The sequence below is a fragment of the Eptesicus fuscus genome, chromosome 18 (genome assembly GCF_027574615.1).
Source record: "Eptesicus fuscus isolate TK198812 chromosome 18, DD_ASM_mEF_20220401, whole genome shotgun sequence".
Classification (NCBI taxonomy): Eukaryota; Metazoa; Chordata; class Mammalia; order Chiroptera; family Vespertilionidae; genus Eptesicus; species Eptesicus fuscus.
This window is the reverse complement of record NC_072490.1, coordinates 7,192,569-7,214,840: the sequence shown is the minus strand read 5'-3', so window position 1 is coordinate 7,214,840 and position 22,272 is coordinate 7,192,569. Positions and strand designations below refer to the sequence as shown.

Sequence of the window (22,272 nt, the reverse complement as noted above, 5' to 3'; positions counted from 1 at the left end):
CAAAGCCGCCGAAGCGTCTAGGACAGCGACGTGAAACCAAGGACCGTCTCTAATGCTCATCCAACCGAGCAGTCTGTCTCCACCTGCTGGCATGTGACAGAAGTGAAAGCATCTTTTCCTCGAAGACTCCAAACCTAAGTTTCAGCAGGGTAGACAGTAAGCCACAACGTAAGTGCTACCATAGACAAGTGAGCCAAGAATGGTCAGTCCACAAGCCCTACGCCTGGTCAATGCAAAAGCCAACGCCTCCTCTCCCACCACAGGTGCTAGGAGACAAAGGAGAGTGCTTCTGGGGAGCTGTGGGCAGGCCCTGGGTGGTTGGGGTGGACCCAGGAGGAGAGCTGTGGGCAGGCCCTGGGTGGTTGGGGTGGACCCAGGAGGAGAGCTGTGGGCAGGCCCTGGGTGGTTGGGGTGGACCCAGGAGGGGAGCTGTGGGCAGGGCCTGGGTTGGGGTGGACCCAGGAGGAGAGCTGTGGGCAGGGCCTGGGTGGTTGGGGGTGGACCCAGGAGGAGAGCTGTGGGCAGGCCCTGGGTGGTTGGGGTGGACCCAGGAGGAGAGCTGTGGGCAGGGCCTGGGTGGTTGGGGCTGGACTCAGGAGTCAGCTGGAGCTGGGCCTTTGCTGTAATACCTTGGCCAACTAACTGAATTACTTCTTAAAAAATATTTTTTTCCAATCACAGTTGACATTCAATTATATTAGGCTCATGTGCACAACATAGTGATTAGGCATTTATATAACGTATGAAGTGGTCACCCTGATAAATCTAGTGCCCATGTGACACCATACAACGTCTCGACTCTTCCACAGACTGTGAGCTCCCTGAAGGCCGGGAGAGTCTTTTGCGGGGGTAGTCCTCGGTCCCAGGTTTGTGACTGGATGTGTGCGACTCAGGTCTGGCCTGGAGGAGCTGACAGCCTATTGCCAGGTGCAGCGTTACTGTCGGCTCACAGGAGATCCTTTCTATTCCCATCTCTAAGCTCCTCACTGTACTAAGTAAATCGCGCAGAGTATATGTTCAAAAAAGGGCAAAGTAGCCTGGCCGGCGTGGCTCAGTGCTTGAGCATTGAGCTATGAACCGGGAGGTCACGGTTCGATCCTGGTCAGGGCACATGCCAGGGTTGCAGGCTCAATCCCCAGCAGGGGGCATGCAGGAGGCAGACAATCAATGATTCTCTCTCATCATTGATGTTTCTCTCTCTCTCTGAAATCAATAAAAATGTATATTTAAAAAAAGGGGGAAAGTAATATTTAATGTTTCATTTTATAGTGGCTCAAATAGTATTTGATGCATCTACATGTGTGTCTGTAGGAGGTGGCTGGGATCATTTTGATGAGACAAAAATGTCCCCCAAGATACAAAAGCCAAGGCCAAAAAATAGAAAGTCCCCCGTTGGTCCCAACAGGGGAGATGGGATATATGTTCTTCATGAGAAAGCTGGGGGTGCCAGGCTTTTATAATCTATGTCAGACAAGCATTGTTTCCTACTAGAAAAAACTATTTCCTGATATTCACAAAAGGGTCCAAAGGACTGTCTGTAACAGGTCACAGGACACTGCTGGCCCGGTCTCCAGCCAGGGCAGAAAAGCCCATTCAGAGACCCAGACCTGGTTTTACCACAAATGTGTTGCAATACACACATTGAGCAGTAGATGGCGCCACAACAATGCTTTTATCGACCAGTTAGTTCAAGCTCTGTGGCTCCTGGGAAGTGATGGGATTACTTGAGTAATTTATTTGCTCATAACCTTGAGCTGGGCCTCTTGTGCCCTTTCTTTCCCACCCACAGACTCTACTTTTCTTCCCTTCCTCTAACCTACCCGAAGGCTCGTGGAAGAAGCAGGGCTGGTGATGTCTGGAAGGGTGGCCTGAGTTGCACATCTACACAAGGAGGGCTGGGAAGGCTGGTGGAGCCCGTGGTCCAGGAATGCCAGCAGGGCCTTGCAACGAGGGACTTGAGAATCTGAGCTTTCAAACATGCCGCACCTCTTAGCTCTGCAGGCACTGACTATGGGCGGTGTGTTAGGGCAAGTCCAGCTCCTCCTCTTGCTATGTGGGATCCTGGGGGAAACTTCAACCACGCTAACCCTCAGTTTCCTCATGTAAATGGATCAGTGTCAGGCAGGGCACATGGAAAACACTCAATAAACAGTAGCTAAAATAAGAGCAGTTATTAAGGCCTATCGCTGAGCCAGGCACCTTATCCATCCTCTCGCTCAGTTTGATTGGGTGTGCATGAGTCAACTGAGGCAGGCTTTGAGCTCAGGTCTGCCTGGCTCCAAGTCCATGCTCTTCCATGCCCTCCAGGAGCTGTGCCTGAGCCTTTGCTGGAAACCTGGGAGCAAAGCACTCCTGGCTACCGTGCACCCAGCAGGACCTGCCACGGAGCTCCCCGGCCCTGCAGCTCTGGGTGAGACACCCAGTGTGATCATCAGTTACCTCTGGGATACAGTGACCCTTGAACAATGTGGGGTTTAGGGACGCTGACCCCTGTGCAGTGGAAAAATCCATGTATAACTTTTGACCCCTCTCAAAACTTTACGAATAGCCTATAGTTGACTGGAAGCCTTACTGATAATGCAAACAGTTGATTAACATATTTTGTATTATATCCATACTAGTGGCCTGGTGCATGAATTCATGCACACTGAAAGGAAATTAGAAGAAATATTTTAATATTGTTATTCGCCCTTTCTCTATAATAGAAATGTCAACCAAATTCACGATCGACAATGACAGATGGAAACACATGCGTGCAATTGGCGCAGCGAGAGCTTTATATGTATCGTGCATGCACGAGTCAACTTAGCCTTTTATAGATATAGAATAAACTTGCTTAATTAGACCTGCTTTCTGATTTAGCTAAACTTTTTCCAGCCCAGTGAAGCACCCCAACTTCTCTTTCAGGTAATTGTCAGTAACACAGCAGTAAATATCAACACGAAGCAGATTATTATTGTAGATCATGAAGGGAGAACAAAGGGTAAAATATTTAACTGCAGCAGTGTTTGACTATATTCTGCACAGTGAGAAAACCTGAAGTCACTTTCAAGGTTCACCATTCCTTACTTCTTTTCAGTCGGGTCAAGCTTCTAAGCTGTCTAAATCTCTGTTTTCTGGATAATGAAAAGAAAATAGGATTCCACTGAGTCTCCTATCTACCTACTCCAGGACTTCTGTAAGGATCAAATAAGATGAGGCACGGGAAAACGCTTCACAGACATTTGGTTACAGTGTAAAATGTTTCCACCTGGCTACAAAGCAAGTTGTGTTCCTAGGCTGAAGAAACTCTAAGGAGGCTAGCTGCTAGGGAGAGGAAGCTGGGCGTTGTTATGTGACGTCATTACCTGGACAGACACTTAGCATATTAGCCTTTAATAGAGAGATTATATACTGTTTTCTATTTTTTAAACAAATTAGAAAAATTGATTTCAGAGAGAGGAAGGGAGAGGGAGAAAGAGATAGAAACATCAATGATGAGAGAGAATCATTGATTGGTTGCCTCCTGCTTGCCTCCACTAGGAACCAAGCCCACAACCCAGGCATGTGCCCTGACCAGGAATCTTAACAGGACCTCCTGGTTCATGGGCCAATGCTCAACCACTGAACCACACCTGCCGGGGTTCTTGTCCCAGCCTTACAAAGGGTTCAGCAATCTGGAGAAAGGAGCTGATGCGTAGATTAAGAAGGATTCCAAGGACAAAAGATAATCTTGAAAGGCATTGGGGGTTAGAGGAGCTTCAGCTAAAGGAACTGAAGACTACCCCTAGTCTAAGGACCCCGTGCTATTTATTAACACAATTTGTCCTAAGGCAAGGTGGAGACATACACTTCAAAGGGTAAGGTTTCAAAGGATAGGGTTCAGAAGCATTGTCAGTTTGGGGAATAGCCTACAGCTGTTCAGGTGTTTGGCCAACAGGAGGCAATAACATGTAGATTTAAGATGCTCTGAGCTGTCTGGCAGCAAGCAATAATATTCAGGTTTGGGGGGAGATGCTTTTCAGCCGTCCCAGATGATTCAGCCCTGCTGACATACTGGAACTGGCTTCCGGCACACACCGGCCGGGCTGTATATTGTTTTCTTATAATAAAGTAAGCTAGAGAAAAGAAAATCATAAGGAAGAGAAAATACAGTTACAGTATTTGTTGGAAAAAAGTCCACATAGAAGTGGACCTGCGCAGGTCAAGCCCTGTTGTTCAAGGGCCAACGGCCCCTTCCTTTTCAGCCGCTGCGTCCTGAGTGGGCAGCAGCAGCGCATTCTACCTACACCTCGGAACGGTGCTATGATTGCTCTAATTGTCATCATGGCCAACAGGGCAGGCTCCCCGAGGCACCAATCACTATCAGAACAGTCTTCGTGGTCAAGGAGCTCACAGCATAAAACAGGGACAGAACGTTTTTAGCATCGAGGGTATGGGAGCAAAGGGACCGGTAATAGCGGTCCGATGACTCAACAATTGAGACAGCTTTGCTTTGTATTTGTAGGGTCAGTCATAGCCACTGAATTCAATCCAATAATTATAACAAAAATAAAAACGACTTCAGGTCTGTAGGACAGCCAGTCAAAGGAGAGAGCAGCTAGGAGGCAGAAAATAACAGTGAGACAGTGAAACGGGGGGGGGGGGGGGGAGGGAAATAGAAAAGAAAAGAGACAGAGAGAGAGTCAGGGCCGGGCTTAGTCACTGGCATATCCCGAGTGCCTGGCCCCTGCTGCCACCATCATGATATCAAGAGGATCATCGTATTATTACGGAGACACATTTTTACATACAGGCGCCCAAAGGGACAGGCACGGAATGAATTATAACCCCGGGCTAGACCTTTTAGGATATTGCATCATAAGGCTTTGAAAGGCGGATGGTGCTGACCCCCTGCAGGCAGAGAACCACACAATAACGGAGGAAATTAAAAAAGAGAACAATCACACTGGACTTTCAAGAGAACAGATGAGAAACCCTGGCTGAATGGGAATGAATTAAGTTTGGGATTTGCAGTTAAGCCCAGGGAGCCTGCAGCGCTCCAAACTCGGAGCAGTTACTCCCCGAGCCGTACAGAGGAAGACGCTAGATCAAGGGCATTGGAGCAGGAAAAAGGTATTCAATGCCTGGCCCCACCCACCAGCACGTGGGTGACCTTAAGGAAGTTATGTGAAAGCTTTAGCCTCCGTCTCCTCACCTGTACAATGGGTCTAATGATACCTGCATCCCCATCTTGTGATGGGCAAACAGAGTGCCTGCTCCTTACCCAGCAATGGTTCCTGTCCCCTCCCACTTGGGCCTCGTCAGCGTTTGTGGCCATCAGGCTGGGGTTGCTACTCATATTGTATTCCAGATGAATGGGGCTCCCGCAGTCAGGCAACGTGGTGGCCTTGACCAGGCTCAGTCCCTCTCAGGTCCCAATTCCCGAATGTGGTCCCAGCACAGGCTCCCTCATCACAGGGGTCTAGGGCCTGGAGTGGGCCAGGCGGGGAAGGGGTACAGGGGGAGGGGGGAAGCATTGGCTTCACCCATGTGGTGGGCAGTGTGCCCAGACGCACTGCATGGAACCCATGAGGAAGCTGACCCTTGTCCATTGGGTGTGCCCCCACCTCGAGGGCCCCAGGCTGGCCCTGCTGTGGTACTGGTTAGAGGGGAAGGGCTAGGGGTCCTGGCTAAGGGAAGTTAGGCCTGTAACCTCTGGCAATCAGGATGCTCAAGGGGGCCAACTGTGCCTGGGGCCGAGCTGGATGCTGGATTTATTCCCAGAGTCAGGCTGCTCTGTGTGGGCGGTTCCCATGAGCATAGTGTGGCTGCAGAAAGGCAAGCATTCACGTCTCCTGACTAGCACTGTAGGCGAAAACATGCTGTTTCCGTGGTACCAATCACGGCCTGGGGAGACCTCACAGGAGGGGACAGGAGGAGACTCCTTGATGAAACATCCAAGTTCAGGATGAAGGTTGTAGTGATCTTGTCCCTGTGGAACGGTGCCCACACCCCTGCCAGGCCACATAACCTGGGATTAAAGTGTTAACCAGAAGTGCTTACCCAAGGGGGTGCACCAATGTCCTTTATGGGCTTTTATTTCAAACTACAAACTCGAGGTTCTATCTCCCGATACCCCCTGTGACGCCCCCCCCCCGACCCGCCCCCAAAAGTGGACTGATCCTGGGGAGTGGACATAACTTGCAAAGAGATTCAAAAGATGCTTTAGAGTCAGAGAGGGACTTCCCCTGGGCCCTATTCTCTACCAACATCGGGAAATACACCAGATTCTGCTCTTCGCCCGGGAAAAAAGTAAGAAATGAGTCAGCGCTGTCTACCTCGGTGTCGAAGCCAGAGTGAAGACCGCGCTGCGTGGGAGGCAGGCGTCTGGCAAGACAGATCTCCTGACAAGAAGAGAAAACCCCGAGAGGTACTGGTTTAGAGCCCGAGCGGGAACCTTGTGCTAAAAGGCTCCCTTAGTGAAGGCGGCAGGGACATAAGCTGACAGCACGTTGACGAGGGAAGGTCCTGCCAATCAGCCAAGGAAGTCAAAGCTCTGATAAAGCCATAAGGATGCTCCTTGTCACCCCCACGCGCCTGGCGGCTGGTGAACCCTGGGCAGAGTGTATGCAGGCAAGGCTACTGACTATCCCTTCTGGGGTGGCGTGTCTGCCATGTGGCTGCTCTGCACACCCTTCTTTCCCTCTGTTCAGAAAGGGGATGCTTGCCCCTAACCCCCAGGAGGAGTGGCGTAAGCACTAGGCATTGCCCCCCCCCCCCCCCCCCCGCCACTCATTTGATGTTCCAGTTTTAAGCTGTACCTGTGTGTTGCCCTAGCCCCATGGTCGGCAAACTGCGGCTCGCAAGCCACAGCCACATGCGGCTCTTTGGCCCCTTGAGTGTGGCTCTTCCACAAAATACCACGGCCTGGGCGAGTCTATGTTGAAGAAGTGGCGTTAGAAGAAGTTTCAGTTTAAAAAATGTGGCTCTCAAAAGACATTTCAATCGTTGTCCTGTTGATATTTGGCCCTGTGGACTAATGAGTTTGCCGACCGCTGCCCTAGCCCCATGCTCTGCCTGCTGGCACCTGGAGCTGTGGAACCCACGCCCAACTAGCCAGTCCTCCTCTTGCTGAGTCTCCCCAGGCTCAGCCTCTGCTTCTCCCACGCTCTGCGTGCCCTCCGCTGGGACCCCTTACACAGAGAACCTGGATTTCACAGGCCGGATGCCGCTACTGCAGACATGAGCAGGCCCAGGCCGGGGTCACAGGAAGGGTACTGTGCTTCGAGATGGCGCCCTTGGCTTAGTCTCAGGGTGACAGACAGGAAGGCTGAGCCACACCACGACTTCCCGGTTATGTCTCGATGTGGCCATTTTGGTGACTCAGATGGCAGTGGCCATTCTCTTTGCTGACCCTTTTCGCTTTTGGAAAAGCAAGTGATCTTCCTGATACAGATTTTTTTATTTTCCTCAAGGGACTTAGTACAACTCTTTCCGGAATGAATGAAAAAGTGCCTATTGACATCTTGATTTTCCCTAAATTGGTCTCTGTGGAAAAACCCACCGCTGTATTCTCCAACGGTCCCTTTGCATCTCTTCTTTCTTTCTCCTCCCTCAGCCCTCCTACCCAGACTCTCACACACACTTTCTGTTTCTCCCCCTGCCCACCACCCTTTTCCTTTATGCCATCCGGGGGGCACATGAGTTAATTACAGACGGTTCAGTGTGCTGACCCGGTTCCCGGGGAGAGCGTACAGGACACCTGCGTTACTGCCTGGAGACTCACCCAGGGGATGCTGGAGGCAGGGTGGCCTCCCGGGGAGGCCGCGGTCCCTTCATCCGCCGCCTTCGCACTGCAGCTCTGCGGCTGTGACCACTCTGGCTCTTCGTCCATTTGCTGCTCACTTTTGCTCTTCTGTTTTCTTATGATCTGGGGAGGAGGTGGGGTGACAGAGGGGGAGAGTTACTGGAGAGGCCTAGGAGGCCAGGTGGAGTCACTGGGACCACCTTTGGGATTTTTCTTTCAGCCACGCAAGAGCTGGGTTTCAACAGAACGCCAGCCTCCTTCAGGTCTGTCTTATGACAAAACAGTACAACTACAGCCTTGAACATTCCACAGCACTCTACAGTTTACAAATAATCATGTTATGATGGCAATCATGTGCCAGACTCTGGGCCAGGCACCATAGATGCTTTACCTCATTTAATCCTCAAAAGATTGCTAAGAGCTACAGACTGTAACTATACCTGTTTTACAGATGAGGAAACAGGCTCAGAGAGGTTATCAGTTAAGGATGCACAGCTCATAAATAGTGGAGCTGGATCTCAAAGCAGAGTCTCTGGCTATAAATCTTGATTTTAGGAAGCATCGGGAAGGCCTATGCGGGGGCAGATAGCAGGAGTCATCAGGGTTGGCTTCAGCTTGCTGTGTTGGGCACAGCCATGGGGATTGAATGAGTCCATTTATACAATGGTCTCTGGGCTCCCACCTTCCTACCGGCAGGAAGTAGCTGAGAAAACTGCTGAGCCACTACGATGAGCATATTCCCCAATGCCTTTTTGGACCAGACGAGATGATGAAGACAAAGGATGAGAGCCAAGGAGAGCAATGAACTACAGTGCATCCCCAGGGACAGACCTGGGCTTAATCAAGGCACACACCCTACCTGCAGAGTGGGGACCTGGCACGTGCACCTAGCAGGATTTCAGAATTGCTGTGGGCCAGACACCTCCCATCTTTGCAGGTGGGTGGGGTAGTGTTGCTGTCCTATTCCAGCATTGCAGGTTGGAATGTGGGGGACAGATGACTTGTTTGCTTAGTTCATAGGTCTCCATCTTAAAAGGAACTGACTCTGAATCACATGTACAATAACTTTGATCTGTTATTGAATGAGACCCATTTGGGGATGTTTAGGTGGGAAGAGTGTCATGTGGAAGAGACATGAATTACTGTGACTAAAGGGAAGACTGAATTTGTCCAATGCTCCCTTTGTCATGTGACTCTGTGTTTCTCCCAGGACAGGGAGAATATACAGGTGACCCTTGAATAACACAGGTGTGAACTCCATGGGTCTACTTAAATGCAGATTTTTAAAAAATCCACATATATGTGAATCCATGCAGTTCTAACTCACGTGGTTCAAGGGTCAACTGTATTTTTCATTTTAAAAAGTATATATATATATATATATATATATATATATATATATATTTAAATATATTTTATTGATTTTTTACAGAGAGGAAGGGAGAGGGATAGAGAGCTAGAAACATCGATGAGAGAGAAACATCGACCAGCTGCCTCCTGCACACCCCCTACCGGGGATGTGCCCGCAACCAATGTACATGCCCTTGACCGGAATCGAACCTGGGACCTTTCAGTCCACAGGCCGACACTCTATCCACTGAGCCAAACCGGTTTCGGCTAAAAAGTATATTTTTATTGATTTCAGAGAGTAAGGGAGAGGGAGAGATAGAAACATCAATGATGAGAACTATTAATCGGCTGCCTCCTGCACGCCCCCTACTGGGGACCTAGCCTGCAACTTGGGCAAGTGCCCTGACCAGGAATTGAACTGTGACCTCCTGATTCATGGGTCGACACTCAACCACTGAGCCACACCAGCCAGGCTTACCAGTATTTTTCTTACTGCAGTTGAGAATCTGCATAAGCAGAAAGCTAACTTAAATTATACATGGATTTTCAACTGCACAGGTAGTTACACCCCTAACCCCCACATTGTTCAAGGGTCAAGTGTACCTCCCACCTTTGGCTTTGTGTTGACTGTGTGCCTGGCTTTAGCCAATGACATGTGAGGAGGGAGTAGGTTACAGGGAGCTATGGCTGAGCCTAGGCCTTGATAGATGTCATTGGCTTCCTCTTGCTGCCTTGTGCTTGGTCATGACCATGAGTAGCTGATGTGCCCTTAGTAGGGCCCCAGAGTGAGCACACTTGACCCCAACCCACAGCTTTAGATGGAGCCAGTACAGATGCATGAACGAGAAACAAACTGTGGTACAATAAAAAATATATTTGCTGTTAGACTGATTCCTGGTACAGAGCTTCAAAAATCCTTGGACTATTTTGAGTGACAGGAGTGCCTTTGTTATGCTAATGAGGTGACTCATGGCCAAGGCCACTAGATAGAAGGAGGCTGGTGGCTAAAAAAAAAAACAACCAGAGAAAGATGAATACCATACTATTTCACTTACATGTAGAATTTTAAAAACAAAATAAAGGAACAAACCAAACAGAAACATCTAATCTAATAATAGACAAATATGCAAATTGACCGCACCTTCGCTACACCTAAGCCACGCCCACCAACCAAGCCACGCCCACCAACCAATCAGGACGAGTATGCAAATTACCACAACAAAGATGGCGGCTAATTTGCATATCAAGACAGCATCGAAAGAAGCCAAGAGCTGCAGAAGGGAGTAAAGCTTCAAAGAAGCAAGCAAGCTGGGGGGCGGGGGGGGGAGGGGAGGAGAAGGGAGGAGCGAAGTCAGGGCCGGGGGCAAAGGGAAACGCAGGCAGGCTGGCCGAGAAGGCGGGGCGGGCGACAAGGGAGGAACGGAGGCGGGGTAGAGTGCAGCAGGAAATCCTATTGCAGGATTTTTCCTGCAACGGGAACGCTAGTATTCATATATATAGAGAACAAATTGATAGTGGCCAGATTGGCGAGGATTGGCTGGATGGGTGGAAAAGGTGAGGGATGAAGAAGTACAAATTGGGAGTCACAAAAAAAAAGTCATGGGGATGTAAAGTACAGCATAGGGAATATACTCAATAATTCTGTAATAACTCAGATGGATAGTAAACTTATTGGGGTGACCATTTCATAAATGTCTAATCACTATGTTGTAATCTGAAACTAATATAATATTGTATGTCAACTGTAACTGAAAAGAAATTAAAACCCTAATCATGTAAACCAAGGAACTTTAAGCTCTACCCCAACCTCTGGGGAGGGGACAGGGACTAAAGATTTGAGTTCATTCAGGTGCTCAATGACTTAAGCAATTATGCCTACTTAATGAAGCCTCTATTAAAAACACTGAGGTTTGGGGGAGCTTCCTAGCTGGAACAGGCACAGAGAGGGCAAGGAAAATTTGTACACCCATCCCCCCAGATCTTGTGGTCCTATTATCTCTTCCACTGGCTGTTCATTTGTATCCTTTATAATAATAAAGAGATCACTGTAAGTATATCACTTTCCTACGTTCTATGAGTTGTTCTAACAAATTATCCAAATTGAGGGAGGGCGATGGGGAAGCCCTGAATTTGTAGAGGGCTGGGCAGAAATGGGTGACGTGGGGATGCCTGAGACTTGCACTGGCATCTCGTGGGACTGAGCCCTTCATGTGTGGAGTCTGTGCTAACTCTGCCTAGTGTCAGAACTGAATTGAATTCTAGAGGTTGGAGTATTGGCTGTGAAACATAGAAATAATCCTGCTTAAAGCCACAGAGTTTTGGGGTGGGTGGTTTCTAAGTAGTCATTACTGATACACCTGGTAAAGGAGTTCAGGCAACGTACGTAGCAGGGAGTGACTGCAAGCTTTTTCTGCAAAAGACTGTTTAAGAAGTGTAAGAAGAGGATACCCACACATGCGCACACACACACACACACACACACACACACAGATACACAGGCATGCACACACACAAAGCTCAGGAAACAGGAAGCCAGTGAGTAACCTGCTCAGTGCTGAATTCTTGGCTCCCCACCCACCAGCTCAATCCCTAAAGGCAAACACACTCCACCCTTTGTCTTAGATTTTGCAGTGCAGTCTCTACATTAGCCCCCAGAGCACAGAGGACAAAGCGACCAGGCACAGAAATGGTGCCCAAGACAACGACCGTGCCAGTGGTTTCCCTACAGCTCTCAGGAGGCCCTGCTCCGGGCCAGGGTGGTAAGCTGCAGTCATCGGATGGCAGGGCCACCTACCTTCTGCAAGATCGTCGTGGCTAGTTCCTCAGTCAGCTCCTCCTTGTGGTCCCGCAGGTAACTGGCCTCGTTCTGCTTGTCCTGCAGAGGGAGGGAGAGAGAAGGGCCAATTGCTGGGCAGGTTTGGGGTACAATCCCTTTCGTGGGAGTGAGAGGTTGGCACTGGTTTCCTGACAGCCAGCAGTTTCTTTCTGGCAGCCAGGACCCCGACCCACCCCGCCCCAGAGAGGAGAAGGGGATCCATACCAGGCTGTCCCCAAAGGCTTCTGCTTTGGAAATGGCCTCCTCGATGGCCTCCTCGGCCACGCGTAAGGCAACAGCCAATGTGTCCATCATGCTGTGTCCTGGGAAACAGAACAGAGGTCACTTTCTGAAAGGGAATGACAAGTAAAATGACGGCTCCACTGGAAGCTCTTCTGCTTCGCTTGACTGCTCAGAGCTCTGGAGAAGGAGCTGAAGTGTTGGAGAAGGCTTTACTTGCAATTAGAAATTTGCTTTTGCTTTTAACCTCTGCTCTGAGGGAACTGTTATATTGGTATAAAAAAAGGAGAAGTTAATCAGTAAGTGGTACATTCTTTATAAGAATACTTTAATATGAATTGCCCAGGTATATTGATTTTTATATTCCAACTCCAAACACTCACTAGTTGATCACCAAGTATCCGGTGGCTGGGTAGCAAATGCACTTCTCTAGGCCACACCTTGGATTTACTCATCTATTTTGACGATCCTACCTAATAATAGACAAATATGCAAATTGACCGCACCTTCGCTATGCCCAAGCCATGCCCACCAGCCAAGCCACGCCCACCAACCAATCAGGATGAGTATGCAAATTATCCCAACCAAGATGGTGGTTAATTTGCATATCAAGACAGCATAGAAATAAGCCAAGAGCTGCAGAAGGGAGCAAAGCTGCGGAGAAGCAAGCCAGCCGGGGGGGAGGAGAAGGGAGAAGTGGAGGTGGGGCTGGGGGATAAGGAAGGAGAGCAGGCAGGCTGGCGGAGAAGGCGGGGTGGGGGAGAAGGGAGGAGCGCAGGCGGGGCTGGGGGAGAAGGAAGGAGAGCAGGCGGGCTGGTGGAGAAGGGAGAAAAGCAGGCGGGCTGGCAGAGAAGGCGGGGCGGGGGAGAAGGTAGGAGCCCAGGCGGGGCCGGGGGAGAAGGGAGAACAGCAGGCGGGCTGGCGGAGAAGGTGGGGCAGGGGAGAAGGGAGGAGAGCAGGCGGGGCAGGGTAGAGTGCAGCAGGAAACCCTATTGCAGGATTCTTCCTGCAACGGGAACGCTAGTGGATCCATATAAGTGGCAACAACAGGAAGACCCCTGGAGACTCCCACACAGCAATACATAGTTGCATCAAGTGTTTACAATGCTACTGGGAGATCTGGACAGTATCTGAAGGTGCTTCTATTCTTCCAACCTTCCATTAGCTGTAAGTTCTTAAGCAAGTTTACCTTCTGATTGCCTATAAAATGTTGAATCACTGCCTGAAACACTTCCTTCATTCTCCAGGTTTGCCTCAAAAAAGCTTCCTCCTGGGGGAGGGGGAAGAAAGGAGAGAGAGAGAAAAAGAGAGAAAGAAAGAGAGAGAGAGAAAGAAAGAGAGAAAGAGATATCATGATTATCAAAGGTCTTCAGATATCATGATTATCATGCACTAAATTGGCAGACCACCATTACCCACTTGAAGTTAGCCCTGCTAACAGGTTAGGGAATCACTGGGTTACACAACAATGCTACACTTTTGGATCAATCACATTTTTCTTCTCACATTGATGATTCCTGGTGTAGCATTGCTACCACCCCAACTTTCTTCCAGTACCTTCTTTGGAGGCAATGTGGAGTCCAAGACAGAAAAATGGATTGAATTCAGAGAAATGTGAGGTCAATTCCTGGACCTGCAAATTATTAGTCACGTGACCTTGAGCAAGCACCCTGACCTCTCTGACACTGGGCTTCCCCACTAGAAGAAGAGGACTAACAAGAGCGCTCTCCTCATGATGGCGATGAGACCTCGTGCGTCTGCTCTTTAGCTACAGTCCATGGCACTGATTCCAACTGTTGCACTGCGAGATCTGGAGCTCAGCACAGGCCTTACACACTGTAGATGTTGCATATCATGGTCTGATAATCAAAATTCTGAAAATGGCCCAGCTGGTGTGGCTCATTGTTTGAACGTCAACCTATGAACCAGGAAGTCACTGGTTCAATTCCTGGTCAGGGCACATGCACCGGTTGCGGGCTCATTCCTCAGTGTGGGGCATGTAGGAGGCAGCCAATCAATGATTCTCTCTCATCATTGATGTTTCTATCTCCCTCTCTGAAATCAATAAAAAAATATTTTTAAAAGATTCTAAAAATAAGTTCCCTTAGATGAATTGAAGATGGAACCATTTATTCAGAATTCTCCTGAACCAATTATAGAGAAACTAGAGGCCCAATGCATGATTGAATCATGCATGTGTAGGGTCCCCTACATGCTTTCGCTTTTTGCGGTGGAGCTGGGTGCCTGTCCGCTGGTGCACCAGGCCTTTCAGAAGCCTCCGGCTGGGTGGAGGCTTCTGAAAGGCCTGGTGCCGGAGCAGACAGGCACCCAGCTCCCCCACTTTTGATGGTCCGCGGCTGCTGAGGGGGGCTACCCTGCTGTTGAGAGGTGCAGGGGGCGGGACTCCTGAGGGGGGCTGCCCCGGACACCTGGCTACCCTGCCGTTGAGAGGCGCAGCTGGGTGTCTGCGGCAGGCCCCCTCAGCGGCCATGGATCTGGCCGTTGAGAGGCACAGGGGGCAGGAGTCCCGCCCCCTGCACCTCTCAACAGCAGGGTAGCCCCCCTCAGTGGCAGCGGATCCGTGCCTCTCAATGGCTGGATAGGCCACCCCGAGTCCCGCCCCCCAGCCTCCCGCCGCCCAATCGTGGGCATAGCGGAGTGATGGTAATTTACATGTTACTCTATTATTAGATAGGATTGGCTGTGCCTGAAGATTACCCAGAGAACTTTATTTTTTATTTATTTATTTTTTAAATATATTTTATTGATTTTTTACAGAGAGGGATAGTTAGAAACATCGATGAGAGAGAAACATCGATCAGCTGCCTCTTGCACACCCCCTACTGGGGATGTGCCCGCAACCAAGGTACATGCCCTTGACCGGAATCGAACCTGGGACCCTTGAGTCCGCAGGCCGATGCTCTATCCACTGAGCCAAACAGGTTTTGGCAAGAGAACTTTAAACAATATCTGTACAGGGTCCCCCTCCAGAGATTCAGAATAACTGACTGAGCATTGGAAGATGATCTGGGCACTGGATTTGTTTTTTAAATACCCTAGGTCAGTGATGGCGAACCTATGACACGCGTGTCAGCACTGACACGTGTAGCCATTTCTGATGACACGCAGCCACTGAGGCGGCTGCATGCTGAGGATGAAACATTTGCAAAATAATGTTTTTTCCTCAAAGTGACACACTAACCCGAGTTATGCTCAGTTTTTTGGCGAAGTTTGACACACCAAGCTCAAAAGGTTGCCCATCACTGCCCTAGGTGATTCTAATGGGTAGTCAGCATTGAAGATGGCAGATGACAACCATACAAGGGTGTTGGGTGGTAGCTAGAAGACAATGGTAATGACTCCCCCCTCATCTAACATAACCAGGAGGCCATGTAAGCACTTGAGATGGAACTAAATTTGCTAGGTGGCGTGCAGAATAAGTCTCATTGTTTTATGATCATGGCTTTACAGGCTTGAGTACCATCTCATAAAGTGTTTCCCATCTGCTTGATTTCATTATTTATCAAGAGGAAATCATAATTATAATGGAGATACCAATTATATTAAAGCAACCAATTCTAATATGTCTATGAAGTGCCTTGGTACCTACAAAATGTTTTAAGACTGAACTAGCTAGTGCAATATGGAGATCATAATTTATGCCAGGCATTGAGCCTTGCTTTAAGAACACAGAGACAAAGGAGCTGTTGCCTCCACGAGGCCCAGCAGGAGCGCAGCTTAGTCAACCATCACCGGATGCAATGAGCTCAGTGCTGTGACTGAGCGCCGGGTGAAAGAAGTGGTGAATCACAGAGGGCCCGGGACCTACAGCTGTTCCAACCCTGGCCGACAGTTATTCCCAGCAAACGATCATCCTTTGAAGATGACACTGGAGGATTTCAAAGCCCTGAGCTGGCCCACTTGGGGTTCGTGTCAGCCGGCTCCACCGGTGGGGACATTGGGAGAAATGGAATGAGATCGGAATTGTGTTCTGTGCTGTGAGAGTCTCTACACAGGTTTGCTTTCCTTTCCATTTGCATTAAGCCCTAGAGAACGCCGATGAGATCTGAGTTTGGGGACACGTAAACGGGTCCATAAAGCAGACCAGAGGATGCACAAGAGAGGAAAGAAAGGATAGCATGCAAATGAGTGAGCCGATTCTATTCTGGAACTTTCTTGAGAAATATTTTTTGGTTGAAAAACTACTGTGAACACCATTACTTTAAATTTCTCTTTTCTGCCTCCATTCCTAGAAACATTTTTTTTAGAAAACCCCACAAAGAAAAGATAAAAATAATAGGTGGCAACCTTGGGCACTGCTCTCTTTGCCATAGGCAGAAAGAGATTCTAACAACTACCACAAAAGGCGCTAATGACTCCAGGTTTAATGCTTCCATCCTATTTTGGAGAATACAAAATAATGATGGTGAAAAAGCTCTAAATGAGATGGAGGAGATTCACCCCCACCTCTTTCTTGTGGATAAAAAGCATTCACCCGTGTCAGCAAAGTGATGGGGGAAAAACCTCCCTCTAAACAGGAAAAAACAGCCTTTTTTGGAGGAGGTGTTTTTCATATTCTGACAACAATTTCTTTGTACTGGCTGGTCTACCAGAACTATAGCATATAACATATTTTCCGGCGTATAAGATGACTTTTTAACCCAGGAAAATCTTATACGCCCAGTCGTCTTATACGCCGGAAAACACGGTACTTCCTCATTCTGGTTTCCCTACATTGGCTGTTTGAACTGAATAAAACAGCGTATGCAGGCATCATCCTTCAAGCTTCCTGGAGGAAGCTGACATTTTTCTCACTCTCCCCTTCCTTCACATTCGGGGCCTGGTATAAAGAGCATTTTGGAGTAGGAGGAAAGGGAAGTGGGAGCCATATTCTCCGAGTGCAGACCTAGTCTACACAATCGACCCAAGATGACTTGCTGATGCTGTAATCCTTAGGGAAAGATGACTAAGAATCTTTTATTTCTAAGGATCCAGAATTAGAATGTCCACAATTTGCAGAAATACTTCGGTCCTCCTCGCTCCTAATATACCCAGCCCACTGGGGATGCTGGAACCAAAGGACTCAAAACTTAACAGAAGCTTTGATTTAGGTCCTATTTTTGCCTCCTCACTAGAGGGGGATATCTAAGGAGCTTGTTCTGTCCTGGTGAGTGTGCCTCAGCATACGGGGCCTCCAAGCAAGGCCTTCTTCTACCCCCCGCCCCACCCCCCCAGTCCCCTAAGTACTCCCGGAGTAAGGGGCAGCCAGCATACCTAGGATGTCCAAGGCCGCTCCGCTCTCCAGCCGGTGTTTCCTGTACAGGTTTTTCAGGACCTTGGCGCTGCCAAAGCGCTTGAAACGGCTCTTCACATTATTGTAGAACCATTCCAGAGACTGGGTTCGCAGAAGCCTGAGGAAAACACAGAGTTATAGAAGAGAACATCAGAATTATAAGATAAGATTGTTGAATGGTGGATCGCAAAGGCTGCCGCCAGCGGGGTTGGGGGGAGTCCATGGATTCCACAGATCAGTTGTTGAGACTTGTGCCCTAGCGACTCCATGGGGGTGGGATGGGAGAAGAGCTTGGAAGGAGGCTGGAAAGTAAGGGATTAAAAACCAACGGAAACACCATTGCCCAAGAAAGGTCTATGTAAGAATCCATTTCTGAAACGGCCTGGTGTTGGATGTTAGGGTACCTTCTGTTTCTTCTAGAACGTTCCCAGGTGTCACTCACAGGGCTTGGGCCCAGCAGCCTTGGGCAGGACCTGCCCTGCTGTCCCTATGTGGCCCTCAAGGAGCCTTCTCCAGATTTGGGCCACTGGCCCTGACCTCCCTGAACTTCCCCATCTCTCAGGTCGTCTCCGTGGCTCTCGGCTCCACTCTCCTGCTTGATGCATTCCTCTTTGTATGGTTCAGAGAGTTTGACTCATACACAACCAGGCAGTTGTCAACCAGGAGGATGGAGGAGGATGGAGTGAAATGATTTCTTTTAGCCTCAGCTGTTTAGATGCAGGAATAAAGGTTATGTGAATATGGCTTTTTTTTCCCTTCTTATTTAAAAAGCTGATCGGGACAGCCTTCTTTTACTTGTCAGAACCAACTTGAAGTAAGAGAATTCAACAGAGTTCATTTGAAGAGCTGCAGTTCTTGCTCTAGCTGCAGAAATTTGCACTCCAAGCTACACTGGCCCAGAAGGGAAAGCCTGCATCTTCCTGTGCTGATTAGTATGACCGAGACAGCAAAGAACAGTCAACACTTACGGATTCTTCCCCAACCTCATCACTCAGTGTGTGGCCTTGGAGATGTCAGTTTATCTCCCTGCATCTCATCTCCCTCGTCCTCAGAATACAAATGATCCCAGCTTTTTGCAACCGAAGTTCCAGCACCACACAGTCGCATCCGATACTACCTCACCTCTCAGGTCCTGGCGCATTAACGTGCCACTTCTGCTCCGATAACATCTTCACGCTCGTATTAAGAAATGTGCCCAATTCCTACCCTTTTGGTTTATTCACCTGTTTCATTAGTGGTAACATCATGCTCTATAGTGAGGTGTGTTCCCTTCCAATTAAGGCCCACGCTGGTTGTTGGAGTCTCTATGGCTTACAAGTCAGTGTTAACATCCTCGCTCCCACCCCCTCCTCAAACAATCCCATGCATATTCCACCGGCATTGCCCTCCATGGTCCCAAACCTTCCTGTGAAGTCAAGGGGCCATGCCATCGACCTCCGCTCAGGTGCCATTTCAGCCCATAATGGATGTGTTTGACCCCTTCACTGTTTCCGAAATGCTGTTTCTCCTTTGGCTCCCACAATACTCTGACTTTCAGAATGCCTGTTTCCCTTCTCAATCTCCGCCCTTTGTAATGACTTGTATGTGTTGGGAGTTTGGAGGAACAACAGAATAAAACCTTTTTCATATTAAGGAATAAAGAGATAAACCAAGCCACTTAGAAGTATGGAGATAAATACCACAAGAAAGCTAAAGTTGAAGATTATTGTAATTAGCAAGCAGGACTAGGGTGGAGGTGGGGGGAACGGGGACGACTGTGGTTTTGTTGGTTTGTTTGTTTTGTACAATCAATCAAGAGAACTAGCTGACATTTGGTGCAGGTACATCTATGACTTTGATGACAGTAACATTAAATACACATCCAAGGATTTAGCTCTTAGCTTAAGGTCCCTGAGAAGTCCCTTAATGTCCCTTCTGGGTGGCAGACACTAAGCATTCTGCAGGAGCTCTGTGAAAATCCAGGCTTAAACAGTGAAATCCCTGAGAACACACATGTCCCCTCAGTTGCTGCCCACAGAGCCTGCGTGTAGAATCAGCCTGGAACAGGTCAGCATCCTTCCATTCAGACCCGGCTCTCCGACTCCCGGCTGGGATACAGTGGGAGCCCGGCCGCAGACTCAGCCGTCTGCAGGGCAGGCAGCCGCACCTGCCAGCACGCGCCACATCAGGGCTGTTTGAGCAGCAGCCGAATACATTCTTCCTGCCTTTGCCATGTAGTCAATCAAGAGAGGAGAAATGCATTTTTCCATTTTTTAAAATAAAACCAGTAGTACAAAATGTCCCTTTAAATCCATCGCGTACATGTTTGCACAGATGCTCACACGCAAAACGCTGAAAACGTATGCACCAAATAGGACCAAAATGACCCCGTCCTGTCGCAAACATCAATGACAACAACCGGGCAGCCTATAGGAGAGGATCATAGTACACAATCAATAAGAGGGAGCTAGCAAATAAAGGGCAAGTCAATATGGGTTAATTATGAAAATTACCGGAAGCAGTGGGTTTCTCTCTGGCTCAAGTTCTTCTACCCAGATCTAGTTCAGGTGTCTTGAGATGGAATTAAATGCCAGGGCACAGATAATGGGGGTCCCCACATCTTCACTCCATGTCCTCCTGGCCAGAAAAAACCCAAAGACAGAGCCTGAACCAGGAATCCTTCTGAGGAAGACCAGGGCTCCCGGCAGAGAGCTCCCCCCCGAGCGAAGGCGAAGGCGCAGCACACAGCACACTGCCACCATCTGCTTCTATTACCCGCTTCAGGAGGGAGGCGACGGCGAGCTGTGAAACCGCAGACAACCAAGCTGAGAAAAACCCATCAACACGTGCGAGGCGGGAGGGAGAGGGACCAAAACTCATTTAAAGCTGCCCAATTTAATAAAACTTGGTGGGGAAATGTCATGTGAATTTTTGCTCGCATTTACTTTTTTAAAAATATTTTTTATTGATTTCAGAGAGGAAGGGAGAGGGGGAGGGAGATAAAAATATCAATGATGAGAGGGAATCACTGATCGGCTGCCTCCTGCACGCCCTACACTGGGGATCGAGCCCGCAACCCGGGCACGTGCCCTGACTGGGAATTCAACCGTGACCTCCTGGTTCAGAGATCGATGCTCAACCACGGAGCCACGCTGGCCAGGCTAATTTTTTTTTTTTTTTTACTTTCTTGCTTTGCAAATTCAAGATCCTGTGAAGCACACAAGACGTGGTTTCATCATGTACTTTCTCATGAGTCAGACCATCGGGTCTGCTTTGCTAAATGTTCTCAACACAGACATGCCTGCCATGGCAGCAAGAGCCAGAATCGGGGGGGGGGGGGGGGGTAAGGAGGAGGAAGGAGTGGAAGAGAACCCAGGGGGTCTCTCTGGGCAGGGCGAGCGGGCACTCTTCCCGGGGAGCACAGGAGGGTGTGCACATGTTTTGCCCCGTTCATACTGACTCCAGTGTGTGCAAATGCAGCTATGGCGTGAAGGAGGGACATGACCACTCACTGGCTGTGACCACAGGCAGTTTATTTTGCTTCTCGGAGCGTCAGCATCCTCGTTTGTACAATAGGCATCATTCCCACTGCCACCTTGTTCAAAGGATCGAAACAGACCATCATGCTTGTGGCGCTTTATAACACTTAGTATATTTTAGACGGCACCTATTAGTACCATCTCCCCTGCAAAGCACGGTTAGCCATAAGCACGGGTAACGTGTTTCTTTGGCCGCACAAATGATGAAGGAGGTATCACAGAACATTTCTTTGAGACCCCAGGCACTTGCTTGAAATGTGCCCCCTGCAACATCCCTCCTGTTCTGCTGCGAGTCCCCCTCCCTTGTATGTAGGGAGGATGAATTCAGGAGGCCACCAGCACAGAAGGTTCTACAGGAACAGCTGCCTAACTGCCCAGTGCCATCCCCAGTGCCCGGTGGGCCAGTCTGCTCTCTGCCCAAGACCTGGGTTGATATTTCAGGTAATATTTCATCCTGGGGCTAAATAAAACAGAAGGTCTTGATTCGAAATTTCTGCACACACACGCACGCACGCACAAAGGGAGCAGAACATTTGACAGGAAAGAGTCGGACGCTTCTCTCTACAGGATCTAGGCATGGTTTTGATAAAGAAGGTGCTTTTCCCGTGATTGTGAAGCGGCGGGTAGACTATTCTGCAAGTCATCACGTGAGCTCCCTCCCCTGTGTGAGTGCGTGTGCATGACTCAGAGTACCCACTGGGGACCCAGGGCTCCTGCGGACAGCTCACCACTGTTACACAGACAGCGCTTGCTGAGCAAAGGACCTCAGATAAACCAAGAGCACTGAGGAGGAGAGGAGGAAATTGGTTCTTTCCTGCCCGCTGACAACGAACCGCGTCCTCTGCCGGGGGGTCCCTTTCTTCCAGACGAGTGCACGTGTGCAGAATTCTGCCTACACTTTGCTGGGATGTATTGCGTTAGGAATGGGCTCTGTTCACCTATACGGGACCTAAACACAAACTCCGAAAAGGCACTGGCCTCACCCTCTCCTTTTCAGGCAACAATTCAGTAACGGCCACTTCTTACCAAAACAGGAACACATTTAGTCTGCAAATCAAACAGGAACTTTACGTACTTCTGTTCAAAGGTAAATCTCCAAAGAGAGGTTGCTGCTGTTGGCTGACTTGAAAAACAAACTGAAATCGTGGAGTGATCTCTGCCGGGGCCCAACGCGAGTCATCCGACCCGTCAACCTATCCGGACTTGAAGGTGCTAGCGGGCCTGACTCACAGGAAGTGCCGTAATAAACCCGAAGGGAGGGTTCCAGGGTTGGACAGATGAGAGCAGA

At 49.1% G+C, this 22,272-nt stretch overlaps 1 protein-coding gene across 1 annotated transcript in view; it reads right to left on the bottom strand.

Moving 5' to 3' along the window:
- Positions 1–22,272, bottom strand: part of MYRIP (myosin VIIA and Rab interacting protein) — a 162,638-nt gene that overhangs the window by 40,230 nt on the left and 100,136 nt on the right. The window contains exons 4-8 of the mRNA XM_054729730.1: positions 17,448–17,584; positions 13,363–13,443; positions 12,159–12,256; positions 11,913–11,993; positions 7,733–7,891 (exon numbers count right to left, since the gene is read on the bottom strand). Coding sequence (XP_054585705.1) covers positions 7,733–7,891; positions 11,913–11,993; positions 12,159–12,256; positions 13,363–13,443; positions 17,448–17,584 — 556 coding nt within the window. The remainder of the gene's footprint in view (positions 1–7,732; positions 7,892–11,912; positions 11,994–12,158; positions 12,257–13,362; positions 13,444–17,447; positions 17,585–22,272) is intronic.